The 20,338-nt window shown below is 45.6% G+C and overlaps 1 protein-coding gene across 2 annotated transcripts in view; it reads left to right on the top strand.

The window, feature by feature from the left end:
• The first annotated feature begins 9,291 nt into the window (after nucleotides 1-9,291).
• The window catches only part of RHPN2 (rhophilin Rho GTPase binding protein 2), a 286,819-nt gene continuing 275,772 nt past the window's right edge, over nucleotides 9,292-20,338 (top strand). For both annotated transcript variants that reach the window (XR_015302422.1, XM_086945136.1), the window contains exon 1: nucleotides 9,292-9,472. Coding sequence is in view for 1 of the 2 variants with exons in the window: in XM_086945136.1 (XP_086801262.1) it covers nucleotides 9,401-9,472 (72 nt within the window). In the remaining variant the exon portion in view is untranslated. The remainder of the gene's footprint in view (nucleotides 9,473-20,338) is intronic.

The following is a 20,338-nucleotide window of genomic DNA, read 5'->3' as shown; positions in this document are numbered from 1 at the left end:
CCGTTTTTGCGTGCTAAACCAAGACTGATGGCCCTTTCAGCTTGCTTTGCAGGTCCCTGCCCCCAGATACAGAGGGGAAGGAGGAGGAGGCTGTGGACTCTGCAGAGGCTTTGCTCGATGTGCACCACACAGAGGACACGGCTGAATGCTAAAGTTATCATTTTTAATTAGGAACAGTTTGAAGTTTTTATTAACTGTACAATTAATTAAAATCTTTACAGTAAAAGGAAAAAGTACATAGAACAGTAATTATAAACTTCTTTACTTAAAAAAAAGTGTATAGTCCAGTGCTGATTAAGAACAGTTTAAAAGAAATGCAATAAAATATCATGCGGCCCCTTGCTAGGGCCCATTGAACTGGGCTTTTCCCGGCCATATATGCCTGGAGTTAGTTTTTGCTGTGGGTGTTTCGTTCTTTGGGAGACGTGCAAATGGCGCTGTCAAGGATACTACCTAATGAGATCGCTTCTGCTTCGATCAATGGCCTTTGCGGTGGGCTTCCCAAGTATTAAAATGCTCTCATTATTGGCTTTTAGGGCTAGCCTGATTTGATGGACAAATTTCGCCGATCTTGCTAAAGTCATTATGTTGGTAGTTGACAGGCACAAGGCCGATGCTTCCGAACATGTTGTTATGTTCTGATTGAGGCAAATCGGACGCAACAATCGTCGATGTTCGTTGTTGAGATGAGGACAGCAGCAGAGAAGATGCAGCCAGGATTCCCTTGTGTAGGTACACAGCCTGCAGATTTTAGAGTCCCCTCTTTAAGCCCATACGGGATTGAAGTCTACTATTCCAAGCGTGGTCAGCCTCATAAATAGAATTTTACTTCGAACCTGTGTTGTGACGGCCTCGCTTAAGTAAGATTGTGCTTTTCCCACAATGTATGAGTTGTTTAGCGGTTCCAATTGGGGGCTGCGGCGTAGGGTTTTGTAATCGAGTTCGAAAGAGATTTTGTGCACTTGTTTGTTGATGGCTCTCTTCCAGACAGACAATGGGATGTCCTGCCGAGAGAAGTTTTCTTCCGCTATCATCAAAACTTTGATTGCGTTGCCCATCCTGTTGTGCCATGTCGAAGCTGAGTCTTCAAAGATGGATCTCAAATGATGTTTTAGAGAATTAGCCGGGGCCTTTAATAACCTTAGATACAGCTTGATCAGCTCCCCCTGGCCGATCACGTCTGGCCTTGCTAGACCAAGTTCCAGTCTCAGCCTTGTTCTTCTTGCCGTTCTGGGTATATGTAGCACCGACTTGTAGGCCTTTGCTTGGGCAGAGTTGAGAAGGGCGTCCAGCTTCCCGGGGAAGGCAAGGTGACCATAGGAAATTGATGGAAGAAGTTTTGCTTTTAGGGCTATCAGAATTGGACTAGCAGATGGACTGATCAGGTTCTGACTTAGTTGTCTTAACAGATGTGTTACGTTATTGGCTTTCGAGGCCTGCTGATTTAGGTGTACGTTTGCTTTGGCCCGTTCCGAGAACCAGACTCCTGGGTAGTTGTATGAGGCCACCGAGTGTATTTGGGCATTTCCCAGCTGCCACTGTGTGTGCCGTTTCCGATGGTAGGACCCAAAGATAATAACCTTTGTTTTTCCTTGGTTGACTGTTAAACTGTTAGCAATGTTAAAACTGTTTAGGGCCGTTAATGCTCTTTGTAGGCCAATCTTCGTGTGATCCATTATAGCCGTGTCATCGGCGTACTGTAGAACCGGTAGCCTCACTCTTCCTAGTCTGGGGCTACTAGGCTGGCACCTTTTAGAGCCTCTCCCAGGTCCGCAGTGTATAAATTAAAAAGGATGGGAGCCAAGACACACCCTTGTTTCAGCCCATTTACTGTAGCTATTTTGGAGGAAACTGTCCAAGCGCTTGTTTTCACCCGCACCCAGGTTGCCTCGTATAGTGACATGATTGCCTTAAGAAGTTTCGGTGGTATCCCCCATTCCTGCCGCCCTGGGACGCGTTTTAAAAATAAAGAAGTAGGGGAACGGACTGTAAAAAAAATGTCAAAGTAGGGGCACGCCATGCCCTGCCGTTCCCGCCAACTTCTACCACTGGTTTTACCGAATATCATGTGCCAAGACAAATCCTAAAATGCAATTATTTTTACCAACATATTGCTGCAATCGTTGCTGAAGTTTATATAACGTGCTACGAGGCGAGGCACGGCTCCAGTCTGCAAGGAAACAGAATTAAACAGGAAAAATAAAGGAGAAAATTGATAAACAAGGTGTGCAACTGCTACGCTATTGTGCATTGATGAATATTTTGTATTAACACATGATAAATTCAAGATATTCTGCTGAGAAGCTGTGTTTTTTTTTACACTGGATAATGCAGGCTTTCTGTCGCCATCTTTCCCTTGCAGGCAGTCATCTTTCTGTCCTTTCCACACTGTGCATTCAGTGTATATTAGATATTTTGTAAACAATGTTTTGAAGCACAATGTCCTTCTCTCATGTACAACAGGATACTCCGCTATCAAGCTTCATGTTCATGCTGTGTCAGCATAGTGAATGTTTTCCCGAAGGTCTCACCTATTGGGACGATGACAGTGGTGTAACACAGGCCCGAGCTGCAGGGGCCCCCTTCAGCAGAGTACTCTGGTCTGAGAGCTCCAGATTTTAAACTGTATCAATCTTTCTGTAACATGATTGGAAGGGAGTACCAGACCTTTGCACACTCGCCCCAAATGTGTGAATCTTATTGTATTTCACCCTGTATAATGAGCCTTACAGAGAGGGTGTATTGCTCACCATCCCATGATCTTTAGATGGCGACACTCTGGTTTGACCTCTGATTTATAATTCTGATTCATTTCCTTAGAACTGAAATATGCTGGACTATGTTTATTTATTTTCTGCATTTATTCTGGGCTTCATGCCATTTACTAGAATTAAATTAATAACTCGTTGATTCTAACACTTGATTTTTGCCTTCTCTAATGGTTTAAGCCTTTAATAAAACTTCATGATTTTGACCTTAATACGTGTCCGTTTGTATTGTGAAGCCTTAATGTGCTTTACATTATATTATGAAATATTCTTTGAAATTGAACTGCTTCGAATGATCGGATCTTGTGAGAATCAACAATGTCTTTGAGGGATTAGCACTGCACCTGTTTCATCAGTAGCGCTTTAGATTAAAGACCATGAAAAAGCACTGCATCACAAGTGTTGTATTGGGCAGCCTGGCACTGCCAGATGGGCGGGATTAAAAGGGCCTGTGAGTGGGCTATTTTTTTCCGTGGCCTGTTGGGACCAAGAAAAACAAGCATTTACAATGCAATGGTTTTGCCTTTGTTAAAGTTAGAGCTATTGGCATTGCTCTTGACATTATTTTTATTTATGTTTTTTTAACATAAATAAATGGCATTGTCATTTACAATGCCACTAGCTTTATCTATCGCAAATGACACACACAAACACACACAGAGCCGCCCCACACACACCCCCACACAGAGCCCCGCACACACAGCCCCCCACACACACAGCCACACAGAGCCCCCCACACACACAGCCACACAGAGCCCTCCACACACACAGCCACACAAAGCTTCCTACACACACAGCCACACAGAGCCCTCCACACACACCAACACAGCACAAGCAGGCAACAGGGGCAGACGGAGGCACAAGCAGGCAACAGGGGCAGACGGAGGCACAAGCAGGCAACAGGGGCACACAGAGGCACAAGCAGGCAACAGGGGCCCACAGAGGCACAAGCAGGCAACAGGGGCCCACAGGGGCACAAGCAGGCAACAGGGGCACACAGAGGCACAAGCAGACAACAGGGGCACACAGAGGCACAAGCGGGCAACAGGGGCACAAGGAGGCACAAGCGGGCAACAGGGGCACAAGCAGGCAACAGGGGCACGAAAACGGAGGCACAAGCAGGCAACAGGGGCAGGTGGAGAAAACACAATTTTCAACAGCCCACTTGGCTCTGCAACAGTTGCCTTTGAAAAGCAATACGGCGTAATGGGCATGATCAAATCCCGTCCCCTGCATAAAAAAAAACAACAGCCTGAGGCGACTGCTAACACAGATGTAGTACAAGGCATTACACGGCAAGGGTGCTGCTGCCGGCAATTATCCTGGTATTTAAACAAATCTCTCTCTCTCACACACAGAGCCGCCCCACACACACCCCCACACAGAGCCCCGCACACACAGCCACACAGAGCCCCCCACACACACAGCCACACAGAGCCCTCCACACTCACAGCCACACAAAGCTTCCTACACACACAGCCACACAGAGCCCTCCACACACACCAACACAGCACAAGCAGGCAACAGGGGCAGACGGAGGCACAAGCAGGCAACAGGGGCAGACGGAGGCACAAGCAGGCAACAGGGGCACACAGAGGCACAAGCAGGCAACAGGGGCACACAGAGGCACAAGCAGGCAACAGGGGCACACAGAGGCACAAGCAGGCAACAGGGGCACACAGAGGCACAAGCAGGCAACAGGGGCACACAGAGGCACAAGCAGGCAACAGGGGCACACAGAGGCACAAGCAGAGCACAAGCAGGCAATGTCTACACGAGGCTGGAAAAAATAATTACAAATAATTTACATACAGGCAAATTTAAAATAAAGACATTTTTGATGGGAAGTTGCTGCCTTCGTGAATAACTGCGATTCCTGCTTTCAAGTGCATGAAACACTTATACTTCCAAAATGGCTTTCTCGTCTGGGTAGGTGCAGAATAATGTGCGCCTATGCATGCCTTTATCGTCCCTTTTCTATATCTATGCTTACTGTACTGAACTGTACAGTACAGCTGCAGCTCCATCCGGGTAATTTTCTTCCCCTGGGCAGCAAACGAAACGGCGGCAGCAGAGGCTACATCCGGGTACTCGCTGGCTACAGGTTAGTGCACCGAGTGGGTCCATGCTGGTGCTTCAGCCCGCGAGACGCTCTTCCGTAGTCACTACCAGAGCTAAATACATATAAGGTCCCAAATGCGAGACCAATTGCATTGCAAATGCTTGTTTTCCCCTTCCATTAAGTACTCCACCCCTGGCGCACAGTGTGAAAGGCTGTTAGAGCCATAACAAACATGACCCCATGCACATGAAGTCAGGCCAGCGACCTAGCCTCGGAGGCAGAATGACAATAGTCTGCTCTCCCACTGTCACAGCATGAGGTGTGCCTGCCTCCCTCTGCGTGTCTTCAAGGGGCTGCTGATGGGAAGCCATTAGCGTCTACTTATCAGTAACCAGGATCAAGTCCCAGCGTCAGTTCGACATCCTGTGATTCTGGGGAAATCACTTAATTTACATGAACCAACAAAAAAATATGACCCTCTGTAATGCTATCTGGTGCTCCGATAAAGCGCTCCAATGCCTCTGGGTCTGGCTCATGCTATATAAAACTGCATGTAAGGAAAGCACTATTGTTTATTTCTTTTTGCATTTACTCATTAGCATCATTCCCTTTCTCAGAAAGCTCTCATGATGCTAGCCACAAGAACACTGGAGGGCCTCCCTGAAGCACTGAAAAAAATGAATATCATAAACCCCCATGGTGAGTGTAAAGGCAGTTTAGGTTTGTGCAAGATCATGTGCCCCAGTAAACATTCATCAAAATATCCTCAGCAAACGTATGGATAAAAAACACAATTAAAAGCGAGTTCCTAGTGTTTTTGATAACTCTGTGCTTCTAACGTTTATTTTTTTCTCTTTGGAATTTTAATTTCCTATTTAATTACTGGCCCTATAAGCTTCAAATTACTTTTTTTGTATGCGTTTTTATATAGCGCTGACTTTACCCGAAGATGTCAGAGCGCTTCACAATAGGAACAGTAAATGATACATGAGGAGAGAATTACATGAAAACAAATTACACAAAAGCAAACGTTAAGTTACATGAGGCAAAAGTGACAATTGTGAGCAAACAAAATACAAGAGGTAGCGAACGGTACATTACAGGAGGAGAAAGTGGCATGTGTGCAAGTTACAAAAGCGTACAAAGTACAAGTAGAGGTATAATACTGCAAAACATGGCAGACACTCAAGCACAAGAACAAACGTTACGTATGCAATGGTGGCATTTGTCATCGTTGCTATCTGCGAATGTGGGCCGCTTTTTTGGGCTGCCCGGGCCGATTGCGACCCCAGTGCAACCCTGAGAAGTAGTCAGGGGGGCGCCAGCGCGCGGGTGTCACTGGGGGGTGGGCAGGTTGCGGTGCCGGATTGGAAGGTGGAAAGGTCTTTCGGTGGCAGTGTTTGCCGAGGTTATTTGTGTAGGAGTGCTTGCGTGCGGATGGCGTCGTTTTGGAGAGGCGGTGTGGGAGTGCCAGTGTGCGGGTATGGTGGCATTGGAGTGTCGCAGCAGACCCTGGCATCAGTGTGGGGCATCAGTGTGGCTGCTCGAGTGTGCGGAGGGGGGAGGGCAGGGGGTCACTCGGCCTGTGGTGGTCGGGTCCTGCTCAGTGTTCTCCGGTATGTGCCTCCGCTTCCTCCCTCGTCCAGGGTTCAGAGGGCACGGTACATCGAGTGCCGCCGCATTCCTTCCCCTGGCACCGCCCCACGGCTCCGCGGCTCCCCCGACATTCCACACTGAAGGCTTCCCAGGTGCCTGCCGCCCACCGGCCCTGGGAGAGGCGCGGGCAGGGGATGAGCGCGCGGAGCAGTGCCTAGCTACCCCGGGAGCAGTACACGGGAGACCCGCCCAGGGGCACGAACGAGAGTCGGTGACTGGCGCGTCCAGGGCCATCTAGAGGCGCAGCACTGAGGAACATCACCCTGAGGTAGTGCTGGAAGGCAGCAGGCCCAGAGGCGCTACATACATTCATTATTCCAGGCACCTAGGGGTGAACCCGAGGTAGGCCGAAGGGAAACAACTAGGTGCAGCACTCTGCGACGTGTGCATCACCAGGAGACGTCTCCTAAAGACAGAGGGAATGAAATCCAGGTGCATCTGTCGGGGCAGTACCAGCAAGCACCGCTAAATATCCAAACATGCTACTACTCAGCAGCAGGACACAGTGGTAACACCTACGGGTACTAGAGGCACCCGGGATGAGCGTTAAGATTCATATAGGCACCTTTAACGTGCAAGCTTCCAAGGGGGAGCACCCATGAGTGCCACTAGGGTGACCGACTCCCTCTGGGTCCTCAGGGACTCAGTCTCCAGTCCTGAACTTTTCACCGATAAATCACAGTTTTAGGTGTGTTAGACTAATTAGCTCAATATGGGCAATTCAAGACTACAACCCCCAGAATGCAGTAGGTTATCACAGGAAAGTCAAGGGCTTGAAACAGTTTCCGCGAGGGAGGCGGTTGTCCCAGGCATCTCAGGGCTGCAGCAGCACCGTAGAGCAGCAACCGCAGGCAGCAGCCAGGGACGTGAGGCACGGCCGATGTTACACTTGGGGGAAATGCAGCTAACAAACAGAAGCAGTGAAGTGGGGCCAGTAGGAACGTGTGCTCAGGACTGCAGGCAGGAAGCACAATTCAGAGCAGCGGCAGGAATTGTACTCGCAGAGGCAAGCGGGTTTATTTCTGTCGTTGCAATCGTATATTTGGCGTTTTTGAGGAAAACAGACTAGGTAAGAGCTCGAGTTGTAATCTCCAACCCATTAACCGCACATACCTATCTGCAACTTCTGCTGAGGGTCCCGGCCAGGCGAGCTCCGTATACTCTTGCCGTCTTCCTTCTTCCCCCGGGCTGCGGGGGGCGGGCACTTCCGGCCGGCCGCGCTAGGATTGGCCGGCCGGCCAGTCACGGGGCAGGAGAGACGCAGAAGTGCCGGCAATGCCGGACCAGACACGGGGGCGTTCCCGGCGTCCCGTGACGTCGGCAAAAGCCAAAGAATGTCGGGAACGCCCCCGTGTCTGGTCCGGCATTGACGGACAGGCCCCTCGTCCAATGGCAAGGCTCCGTTTACGGAGCCAGCCAATCAATGACGAGGGCCGAACCAAAGCCACACTACTGTTCTCATCAGGTTTTAGCCTGCGCGAAAAAGCTGCGCAGAAAGCGCAGCTTTCGCCAGGCAAAACCTAAAAACAGCCCATACACTGGTCCTTTCAGCTTTCAAACTGGTTCATCTGGCAGAGCCAGGCTGCCGACTGGCCAGTCCAGCACTGTAATTTGCAAAATAACTCTGCCGCAGGTGCCTTGATTCTGCAAGATAGTTTAAATGAGTGTCTTGTTTCTGATCAATTGAATAAACCGGAACAGCATTATTGTTTCATTTGTCCTTTGTGCCAATTTATTTAGGGGCAGACTTATGACGTTTTGGAAAAAATAAATACATGTTGATTGTAGGACTCAGTTCCTGATGACTCAATTCCTGAGTGACTTCGCCCCCTTTCTGCTGCCACCTCTTGACCCCAATTTTATGGGCCTGCATTTTAATTTTATTTTGTATTTCTAATACTGGGATATGTATTTTTACATAATGTATTTAACGTCAGAGTGCTTTCACGTTGTCTATTATATTACACATTGTTATTGGTTTTGTGTTATTTAGAGATATTGGGAACACTTACTGTGGTTTAATTTATTTTGGTGTACTTACTTTGATTTTATTCAGTGCAATTATTTGTGAGTTAGAGCCAGAATCATAATGATTATCAATTTGGAAAGCCTCTCGAGTCCACTGTGTACTGGCTTGTGTATTCCTTTTTGTATCCGCTGTGTTCCTCTTAAAATAAACACTTTTAACTCTAGAGTCGCTCTTCCATATCCACTCGGAAACCCGGCCGCACATCAAAGACCATCCACTTTAAGCCTCTCTCGGCTCAGTACGAGATATGAAACTGGGAGCAGAGAACACAAATCCCTAAGGCTGAGTCACAGGGCGGGAAAGGGGAGGGCGGTGGTGTTTGTTTGCCAGTGTACTCTTTCCTCATCACTAGGCCTAGTTACTGATTACGCGTTGCCAGGGTAACGAAGAGCGCCACCACGAGCCTCGGAGGGCGAGAGGGCAGGGCGTGTAACAATGACGTCTCTCCTGTTAGGGCTGGATGCTCGCTGCTTGAAAAGAACGAGTCCGTCCTCCTTTTCAATAGACAGGCTTTTGAATATTCATTAGGGGGTGGGCACGGGGGGCGGAGTTATGGGATGGAATGTCTGCGGAAGGGAAGAGATACGGAAATTATGTTCAATCCGAAAGTCGTGCGCTGGTTGGGGGGAGGTGTTCTAGAGCTTCTTCTAGCTTAACGTCACAATGTCAGCAGTAAAGCTAACACTGGGGCTTCCTGCCAAGGAGGAGTCCGGACGGCAGGGGAGGAGATGGGCGTGACCATCGAGAACCGTGGGAGGGGTGAGAGGAGGAGTTCGGTTCAGTGCCGAGCCAGAGCTGAACGCTACGACTCTCCCGTAGAGCGCAACAGGTTGACGGACACTTGTGGCACACAGAGCACCGAGCACAAGGGCACGGAGGGCAGCAATGACCGACGCCATCCTCCGCGGCGGGGCCGAGGGCCTCAGCATCAAGAGGAACAGCGAGTACTTCAGAAAGGTAAGTGGAGGAGGGGTCGGGCAGGTGTATGTGTGCACAGGTGCCGGGGGAAAGGAAGGGGAGAGGTCAGCTCCTTCAGTCCGTTTAGAGCCAGCAGCACCGTATACCTACATAGTAATCGTTGTAGGACACCCTATTGAAATAGGTTTTGTATTTTCATTTATTGAGATATCAAAAACCACACATATATTGTATTTAATCCGGGCACGGTAATTTAAATAGTCAGTATAATATAATGTATTTTTTGGTCTGGTGGGCGCAGACCACTTCTGTTGTCAGTGTGCACCCCAGGCGCCGATTTAGTGCTAGACAATTGTGTACGGAATCTATTCATACCCATTTTGGGGACGGCACCATATGTTAATTATTACAGAGTCTGATATATCGTGATTTTTGTGTGATAAAGTATACCCTACTGTACTTTATGAGGATATTGCATGTTACGAAGACCTTTATTACCAAATAAAAGAACGAGGCCAAAGGGCAAATCCCTTTAAAAGGTCACAGAACTCCGAGGCCACTTGCAATTTTTAAGTTACACGAGGGAGTATTTTATTCCCTGAGCAAATCGTCAGCCTACCCCCTTGCTTCGACCTCTCTCTCTGATGGAGAAATAAATCTGGTTGCAAATAATGTACAGCTAATTAGAAATAAAATCTCTAAGGTGAACATAGCGTCTGTCTGCAGCTTTTCATTTTGCACAGACACACTTATGGATGAATGTAAGTCGCAGTTAAAGCTAGTGCTGTGGTTTTGGACATGTGGTAACATGGAACCAGAGTCCCTTTCTCTGCTGTAGAACTCTAGTAGCATTGCAATAAATAAACATGAAACCACAGATTTCCACCTATTAACTAAGGGCTGTGTTGTGAACCCAGAAAGCCTGCTTCAACGTGTATCATTACATCTCAACAGATTGACCTTTCAGCATGCACTATCCGAAAGAAATGTAATTGAAAAGGTAGCTGTAACTTAATTTGTTCATGCAGCAATTGTTTTTAATGTATCTGCTGTTCACACTGGTGGCTGTTCCATCAGACATTAATATGTATCAAGTGTAATAAAGTATTGAAGTTTTTCTATTGAAAATACCTAATAAATAAAAATGATTTGAAATCGAAAGTTATTGCAGTTTACTAGAGTAGGAACATTAGACACAGGTGTTTAGACAGTGATTGCAGGCGTCTGTGTGAGTTTTTTTCCGCTCACCCATACCTAGTTAAATATATGTTTGCTTTGATATTTGTAATGTTATTGGTCCATGCTCTCCAGGACTCTAATTCCTCCTTTATACAGGTTTCGTGCGAAAGAGAGGATATTCCACAGTTAACTGTAAAATATATTAATTTCAAAACACTATTACCAGTGCTTTGTGTATGCACAACACCCGAGCACACCATATTGTTTTTACAAAATCAAGTGATGTAAGTATTTTTCTAGAACAGTCAATGAAATCTCAGCATCCAGTGAGTTTCTAAATCCCAAAAAGTCTCAAAAGAGTATCCAAACAAATCTTCTTAGGTTGAGATCTGGTTTTAATATCCACAGTTCATAAGAGGAAAGACAGCAGCCGACGCGCGTTTCGCCCGCAGGGCTTTTTCAAGGCTATTCACTCTTCTCAGATGGATAGCTATAATCCCCCAACAGATAATAGCGAAAAATGACGCTTGCTGTGAAGTTATGTGTTTTATATTTTTGCTCATCAATAAGCGTAATCCTTGGTGACCAAACAGGAGAAAGAAGCACCATTCGGCTCTACGCTATTCGTACTGGATGCAAGGACGAGTGTAACCGTGGATGTATCAAGATTCGGGAGGATTACACAGTTAATAGGATGGATCTGAACACTTACATTGAGTGGTGACTTTGGAAGAGGATAAGCCTTAATGCTGTTGGGGCCACAACTATCATATTGATGAGCGAAAATATAAAACACATAACTTCACAGCAAGTGTCATTTTTCGCTATTATCTGCTGGGGGATTATAGCCATCCATCTGAGAAGAGTGAATAAATAGCCTTGAAAAAGCCCTGCGGGCGAAACGCGCGTCGGCTGCTGTCTTTCCTCTTATGAACTGTGGATATTAAAACCAGATCTCAACCTAAGAAGATTTGTTTGGATACTCTTTTGAGACTTTTTGGGATTTAGAAACTCACTGGATGCTGAGATTTCATTGACTGTTCTAGAAAAATACTTACATCACTTGATTTTGTAACAACAATATGGTGTGCTCGGGTGTTGTGCATACATATGTTTGACCTGGGTTCATTTGAATCCTAGGACTGATTGACACTTTGGTGGGTAGGTGTCATACACCTTAGGAGCACCCCAGCCATAGTTGCTTTATTCAATTTACCTTTGCCTATATTACAATTGGTTTAACTCTGTGATGTGCGGTTTAAAATAGCAACCCCATTTGCCTTATGTGTCAATTACCAGTGCTTTAAGTTGGCCGGTACTGTCCAGTACTAATCTGCCCCTCCTTTTTTGAGAGTGAGAGTACCAGCACTTTTCAGCAAAGGTGCAGTACTTTTAATTTGAGAGCACAACCACTTCTCAGGAACAAACAAGTACATGTACTTCCATTATTTCATTACAAGCACCGATTCCTACCCTCTATTAGGGACGGGTTTGTTGAAATTAGGGCTGGTGAAGAGATTCCTCTGGTAACTTGAGTTTTCAAAAACATCCTTCAAGGGCAAAGCCTGCGATTAGCAGTGAAACTGATGCAGTCGTGTGTAATTAGGGCTTATCTGTGAGCTCTCCTCCTGATGTGTGCAGTGCCACTAGAACACCCATGTCTTAGACCAACAGTGTTCTTGTGTTAAAGGCTCACTTGTTCATAGGTAAACCTGAGTGCGCTCAACAGGAACTTCTATTCTGCCTTTTAGTACTGGGCCAGTGCCGTGGCCCAGAGAACTTGATGTTTTTCAAACATACGATGAGAAAAAGCCTCTGGTTAAAATACTCTCGAACTTAGACTTTAATATCGAATATGTACATATCCCTAATCTCTAAATACTTAGCCTCAGTTGAGTGAACCAGTATGTTGAGTACTGCAGATTCACCGGGCAGTAAAGTCACCGAAGGAAATCTGCTGCATTTTGTGGTATTACTACATGTTTTTACGTCCCTCATTCAGTGCGAATGGGGTTAGAATGTGGGGAAACATCTGGCTGTCGTTTTTACTGCACCCAAAATGTGCACTTTTTCCCGTTACCGACCCCATTTTTCCTGGCCACATTCCTCCATGTTATAGTTGCAGGAATTTGTGCGAAGAAAAAAGAGAGGGTGCTGTAATTTTCCACATTGCGGACCCTATCTCTGTTACCTATATTGGATTGACCCTAATACTTCTAAGAAGGCCGTTAGTGGTGTACATGTCATGAGGATATCAAGTAACTCCGTGGTACTGCACATGTGTGCTGGAGAACATTAAACAAGCGACGGTGTACTTTTTAACATAGTACTGAAACTGCTCTAACAGTGAATAAGGTTACAGAACACAAGGGAAACCCAATGAAGCAATTGGTCAGGGACCATGGGTACGTATACTATTTTCAAGAACAGTGGTCCCTAGACAGGGGGAGGATAGCGTGAAAAAATGAAATATAGATCAAATGAATTCTATATACACTGTCCGGCTGGACAGTGTATATAGAATTCATTTGATCTAGATTTCATTTTTTCACGCTATCCTCCCCCTGTCTTGGAACCACTGTTCTTGAAAATACTAACAGTGAATAAGAGCATCCGCTCTGTCTCGGAGCGCTTGAATCCCTATGACGGACATTCACAGGCGTCAGAAATGCTCCATTTGCAATTTAGAGATTAAATACTTTGCGGCATCCCTTTCAGGCCAACATGTGTTTCTTGCAAGGAAGGACGAACATTAGTTAAAGACTGAGTTGCATTAGGCATTACATTCTCAATGACCTTTAGACATTTACTTGAATTGTTTTTATTTTTATGAAACAAGTGGCTGTGTTTACCGCCACCTAAATCATGTTTCATTTGAAATGCAGTGTTCAAGGTGTATTTTTTTGTATTTTTCCCAAGTTCAGTGATATATGTAAACTTAGACAGAGATTTAACATGAGGATTAACAGATTGAATCCTTCTACTGCTCACTTTTAGGGGCCTACTTTTTAGGTCAAGCCTGGGCAGCGCATGTGCTGCTCTGCAAGGCATGCTGTATTCAGCTATGGACTTGGAGCTTCGCCCACTCTCCGCCCATATTTTTAATAGGCTATTGTCTCTGTCCTTTGGAAACTGGCTTTTCATTGGTCAATAGGCTCTAATAACCCCTCCTTAGGGGCCATGTCTCATTTTGTATCCTCCCATGAGGACACCCCCTGTTAAATGTGTTGTTACTCAGTAGGCTTTAATTACAGCAAATTGCTGTCAGCTTGACAGCCATTATACAAATTATTTCGTACTACTTCTATTTTTATTATTTTAATTTACTGAGCTGTGAAGGATTGGGGAAATAAAAAATGCCTTATAATGCCACATCATTTTGTATTGACGAATGGGTGCACTCACGTCATCACGTCTGCGCATGCTTACAAAATGATGTGAGCACGCCATTGCACATTCTTCTTTTTTTTGGCCCTACAGCACAGCATTTTGCCAATGCTGTATAAATTCGCCAAATGCCATTGTCAAAAACAGAATGTCCTAAAGGCATGAACTAATGGCCTTGACAGTGCTTTTTTTTTTATTTGCTCCTATGACTTTTTGGAGTAATAGTGTCTAACAAGCAATAGCGTCAGTGACAAAACTACCAGTGTCATTGTAGCACGTCTTCATGTTTTCTTTCATGAAGGTCAGAGAAATTATGACAAACACATGCATGTATCTGACAAACAGTTTTTCCCAGGTGATTGGGTTATCATAAGGAAGCCTGTAAAAGTTACTAAAGTCCAGTCTAAATTTTCTTCACCAGTTCAAATTCTAAAAGTTGCTCGTATGGCTGTTATGTTACAAGACAGAGGTTGCTGCCATAATCTGTAAAACTAAAAATGATTCTAATATTTGTGACAACTCCTGTTCAGATTGGTTCGGTGTTGCTGATAACATTATTGCTCCTACCAGTCAGGATACCAGTTGTCAATCACAGCCTGTCATTTCTTCCAATCCTTTGGCATGTGGTTGTGGTGATTCTGTGGACATTACTGCTCAGTCTTCTTCGCATTCTGTTATTCCTCTTAGAGGGGAAGGAGAGGGTAGGGGTAGAGTTAATGGTTCAGTTAGGATCAGAAATGCTCCTCTTCGCTTTCGAGATTATATCATGGACTAATGTATAGTATTGTTTAACTTTTCTTATTCAATTTCTTATTTCTTTTCTTTATTGGAATGTATTTTAGTTTTTACTTTCAAACTTTATTTAATTTCCTTGATAAAAGGGGGATGTGTAGTAGGTAGTGTTCATTGTTGTGTTATATGCCTTTAAAGCAGGATTCTTCAAACTGTCGGGCGCGCCCCCCTGGGGGGGCGCGGCACCATCCCAGGGGGGCGTGCGCTCCACTCCGATCTTCCCTTTGTGCCCGTTCCTTTGTATGGGTCAGTGCTTCCCAAACTGTGCGCGTGGGAGTGTTTTTCCTTAGTTAGGCGCTGTCACCCTGCAACACAATCCATTTCTCACAAGCTGCCAGTAAAAATGTTAAAATGTTTAAATGAGGGAATTTATAACCGCTTTAATCTGTCTCCAGTTTACACTTAATGAGCCCTTCATTGTCTTTACTTTGCATAGATGCATAAATTAAGTACATGGATGAATGATTGGTAGAGTGGATGGGCAGGTGTGTGCATGGATGGGTGAGGAGAGGAGCATGGAGATGGATGGGTCAGAGAGTGCATGCATGAGTGGGGGGAGGGTGGAGAGCGGGAGGGATGGATGGGTGGGTGGATGGATGAGTGGGGGGTTGAGTGGGTGGACGGATGAGTGACTGGGTGGATGGATGAGTGGGTGGGGGATGGGTGAGAGGGTGGGTGGATGGGTGGAAGAGTGGATGGATGAATGGAGAAGTGGATGGATGAGTGGGAGGATAGCTTGGGTGAAGGGGTGAGTGGTTGGATAGATGGGTGGAAGAGTGGATGGATTGGTGAGGGGATGGATTGGGTGAAGGGATGGATGGATGGATGATGGATGGAGGGATGGATGGGTGAGATGATGGATGGAGGGATGGATAGTGGATGGGTTTGCAAGTGGTTGAAGGGGTTTGGATGTGGATGGGGCACAGATGGAGGGACGGAATGAATGGTGGGGGAGTTGGTGGATGACAAGGTGTACATGATGGATGGGGAGGGTTGTGATGACTTCCTTTGCCTTGGAGGATTGTGTTTTGAGCTGTGTGGTACGCCTGTCGTTTCGCCACACCCACTCACAACCCTGCAGTTTGCTAGGCACTCTTGTTGTGTTGAGCATTGTTTGCCGGATATGGCCCATGGTGTGCGCGTTGCAGTCGAACATGTGGTGTGCCGGATTCCCGAGGTTTCGGTCGGGTGGTGGGGGGGGCAACATCGGGGGGGGGCTCGACCTGGAAAAGTTTGAATACCTCTGCTTTAAAGAATGTTAGGTACTCTATGTTCTCCAATGACATATGTAGGTCTAGAATATGGTTTGTATGATGCATTTTACCTTGGATGACTAACCAAGTCAGTCGTGGGTTTTTACTTCTCCTGAATAAACAATTTATTCTGATAACTTAAACTGGAAGCTGTTCAGAGATCTTCTTTTATTTATGGAATAACCTACTACAGTGCACCAGAGATAGCAAGCTAGTCAGTCAAATAGGTGGGAGTGTTGATTGTGATGGCTTTAAAGCTGGTTTTGAAGATAATGTGGGCTGGCAACGGGAGCCAGTGGAGTCCCTTCAGGATGTGGGTGATGTGATCAGTGTGGAATGCCACGGAGGAGGGCGTTTCCACCTTCCAAATTCAAGCGTTGCAGAGATTGAACCGCAGTATTGAAGCTGCTTTCAGGAAAGAACAGTTTCACTTTCTTTAGTGGAAGGAGCTGGTACCAGGCTTTTTTTGTTTTTATGGCAATGTGCTCCTTGAGGATGAACTAGTGGTTTAGGATGGATCCAAGTTAGGTGGCATTGGGTGAAAGTTAGGGACTGAAGCAATCAAGGTTCATGTCGTTGAGCCTTTTTGTAGTATTTGGTACTTGTTTTCCTTCAGAAATAACAGGAATTCTATCTTGGTGGGTGATTGGAATGTTTTCTAAAGGTTCATTCGCCCAGGGTGCAGGAGAGTGTGGAAGAGGAGGATCTGAATGTATGCTGCAGGTTAGGATTGCGAAGGGAATCTACTCAGTGGAGCAGGGCTTTCTTCTACAAATGATGATTGCTAGTTTTACTGAGCACAAGAGTGCTCTCCTTTTGGCCTGATTGATTTTAGATTACCCATGGCTCCATTAAAAGGTTCTGTTGTGGCGGAAGCTTTGGTAAATGGAGTTGATCCCTCACTTCTTGCAGGAGTCGAGGCAATATGCAAATTAAAGACTGCATGTTAGGTTCAGCAAACTGACTGAATGCTTTGCATTTTAATGGATGAATTGGTGATGTCTACGTTGCTCCACAAGTGTTAGCTGTGGACATCTCCGTAGTGGATGGTCAGAGTCTCCGTTTTCTCTTGTTTACAAATTACACTATCATCATGTCGAGGACATAGAGGGTATTGCGTGCCAAGTGAGGATCCCCGGATGCCACTTGGTTATTAATACTATGATACCTACAAATATGATTTTTGAGATTTGTTTCTGATTAAGGAGTACTGGGGCTGGAAAGGCAAGTGTGTGGTAGCCTAGTTATGGCAGCCTGCAGAAGCAACCCCAGGCTTTGGTTCCATTCGAACTGCCCTTGCTTCCCAGTCTCCGATATCAACAAGACATAGACCCATTGTATGGTTACCTTGGAATACACCGCTCAGTGAATCCCATCTATAGGAACTTGGTACAGAAAGTTAAAGCTACATGACCACATGGCAGGTGGTGTGGTCAGTGTTATCTTGAGGCTTCGAGAGACACTGTGATGGAGTGCCTTCAGGTTTGCCAGACCACAGTGATACCAGCGGTTTTATTAGTGTTTAGACATAGCAAGGGGTCCAGAGTAAAGGTGTGAGAGTTTGAAGAAGACATCCCTAATGTGTTTGCTTGTAGTAGACAATGGCACCCCACTGATAGTACTAGATGGAAAACTGAGGTGTTATCCCACCTCAAACCTTTATTGTTCTGTGCAAAGCTATGGGCAAACACTGCAGTCTCTTTGCATAGAGAAAAAACAAAGAAATTAAGGAAGCTTGATAAGCGTGGCAAAAGTGGCTGTCTGGAACAAGCCAGACTGTGCTGGTAGAGCGTGACCTGGCCAGTTGGTCGATAATCCAGAATTCTTACTAAAGAAAGAAGTTGCACAACTAAGGCAGTGGATCAAGTGTATAATCTGGAAATTGATTTTCTGAGGCTTGGGGCAAGTCAAATGATTATCGGATTTGAGGAATCACTAATTAAAATAGTTACTTTATTACGAATTTAGACCTAGTCATCTCACGCATGGAGCCGAGGTAGGACAGTAATTGAAGGACATAAGAATGTATTTATCCATATAGGGATACTGACTTGGATTCACCAATAACATTTTTTTCTGTTTTGGCACTCCACGTAGCAGGCTGGCGGGTTGGTCTAGTAGGCCCTTTGTCATTGCAAGCAATATTACGACTGAAGGGGAGGTCATAGCTGTTGTGGAGGATAATTTATGGGTGCAAAATTCCAACCGGATTAAGAGTTACCTTACTGAAAATGCCGAGGTATCACTGAAAGCTTTGCCTCGCACTGAGCCGTGCAGTTTTCCCCCAGATACCAAGCACTTCCCCTAGTCCTACTTCGACAGGTTTTGACTGGCAAAATGTGACTGGGAAATGGCAGAGCTGCAGGCTGTACTGCTAAAGTCGTTATCTCAATTCTGACTATAGTTTACTTGATATATCTGGGTTTTTTCTAACCTGTTAATGAGATCCTATAAGTCTTTTGTAATGTTTATGGCTGAATATTGTATGTTCATATATGTATCTTGTATTTTTTGTTTGTTATTATTGATTACATTTTTTTAATTCATATTTGAGGAATCTAATTCTCAAAAATCCCAATATTGTTGTTGTTTGGATGGATTTGAGGGTATGATAAATCAGGGTGGATGTAAAGCCAGGCTCCTTAAGGCCTAGCCATTGCAATCCCAAACACCGGAAGCTCATGATGGATGCAGCATTCTGCTTAACGTGTGAGGCAGCTGGTGGACACGTGAATAAAGCGAAAGGTTGGTGCAGTGCATGAGCACGTGCCAGTAGTCTTAGGTGTACAAGCCCAGGCTTGCCAGCCCTGTTGTCAGAGGATGGCCCAGATGTTGTTACTGTCGAAGAAACGTGGTACATTGCAGAAACGCTGCACCCTGTTCATAAGAGGCTGTAACACAGACCTATATTTCTGCGAAGATTATCATAACAGATGATGCATGTGAAGAGAGGCACACGAGTAACCCTAATGGGATGGCCTGAAATTAGTTTCTATAGATAAACATATAGGTGTAATTCATAGGATGCCAAACAATTACTAAAGGGATACGTTTTATTTGAAGGGTACGTTGCACTTACAACTACAGATAGTAGCATGGATATTTTGCGCTCACCACATACATAGTGAGAACTCTGATGAATTTTGATGGCCGGATGAAGTCAGACATTCAGAATTTTCACAACTAAAATTCACTTAAGTAATTCACAGAAAATGGACGTAAATGATGATTAATTTCATATACATTAATTATACTGAATACCTGACTTTATGAGTACCTGTAACCTTTTGTGAGAGGCTGGTGCTTTGGGTAAAATAGGCATGCATATCATTTATATTTGATCTAATATCAGTGGGAGAGTTGCCCCATTTAGACACCCATGCTTTGGAGTAGCAAATATATTCTCAGTATCCGACATACTTGTAGGGGGATCTTAGCAGCATCACTAGCAACACGTTCTTATTGTTATCTTAATAGAAGGAGACGTTACAGTGGCTCAAGTTAAAAAACAGGATGGGGGAGCACCACAATATAATATCTGAGCCAGTGGAAAATTGACAGTTATACATATGACAGCCAGCACGACCTATTTGTGTGAAACGGTGTGTTTAAAGGAAATACTTTAAAACAGTGGCTTGTAGAGCCAAAATTCCAGTTAATTTAACTACAGGAAGTCATTCTACACATATTTGCCAAGGTGAAGGGGGAAGAAGATGGAAAGGACTGCATAGAGTTGTTGGTTTGTGCGCCTCTTGGCAGTGTTCCAACCTTCATCTTGGAAACTAAGAATATCATCTGCGGCATGCCTCAAGGCTCGTTACTCCAGCCCTAGTCACCTGACGCTCGGACTATGGCAATGCATATGCAGGATTCACCACTCACCTCCTGAAGAGACTGCAAACCGGAAGGAAATCAGCGGCCAGACTCCTCCTCGATCTCCCCAATACGGACCCACAGCACCCCTCACCTCAGTAAACTCCACTAGCTCCCCATACGGAAGAGATGTCAATTCATGCTGATCCACACATACAAAGCCCTGCATAACCAAGGACCAGCCTACCTCAACCACTGCCTGAACATCCACTAACGCCCATACATCTGTGCTCTGCCTCCCTCTCGCATATCTCCCACATCCACCCAAGCAACAGTGGTGGACGCTCCTTCTCCTACCACACGGCTAAATCCTGGAACAACCTCCCACTTCACATCCGGACCTCAATCTCTCTCCTATAATTCTGGAAGGCACTCAACCTAGCCTTCCACCTGAACCCACCTGAAGCAGCTAGACCCTCAG

Source organism: Lissotriton vulgaris, chromosome 12 (genome assembly GCF_964263255.1).
Source record: "Lissotriton vulgaris chromosome 12, aLisVul1.2, whole genome shotgun sequence".
In the NCBI taxonomy this organism is placed as follows: Eukaryota; Metazoa; Chordata; class Amphibia; order Caudata; family Salamandridae; genus Lissotriton; species Lissotriton vulgaris.
The sequence above is the reverse complement of the archived record's forward strand: the minus strand, read 5'-3'. Positions and strand labels throughout refer to the sequence as shown.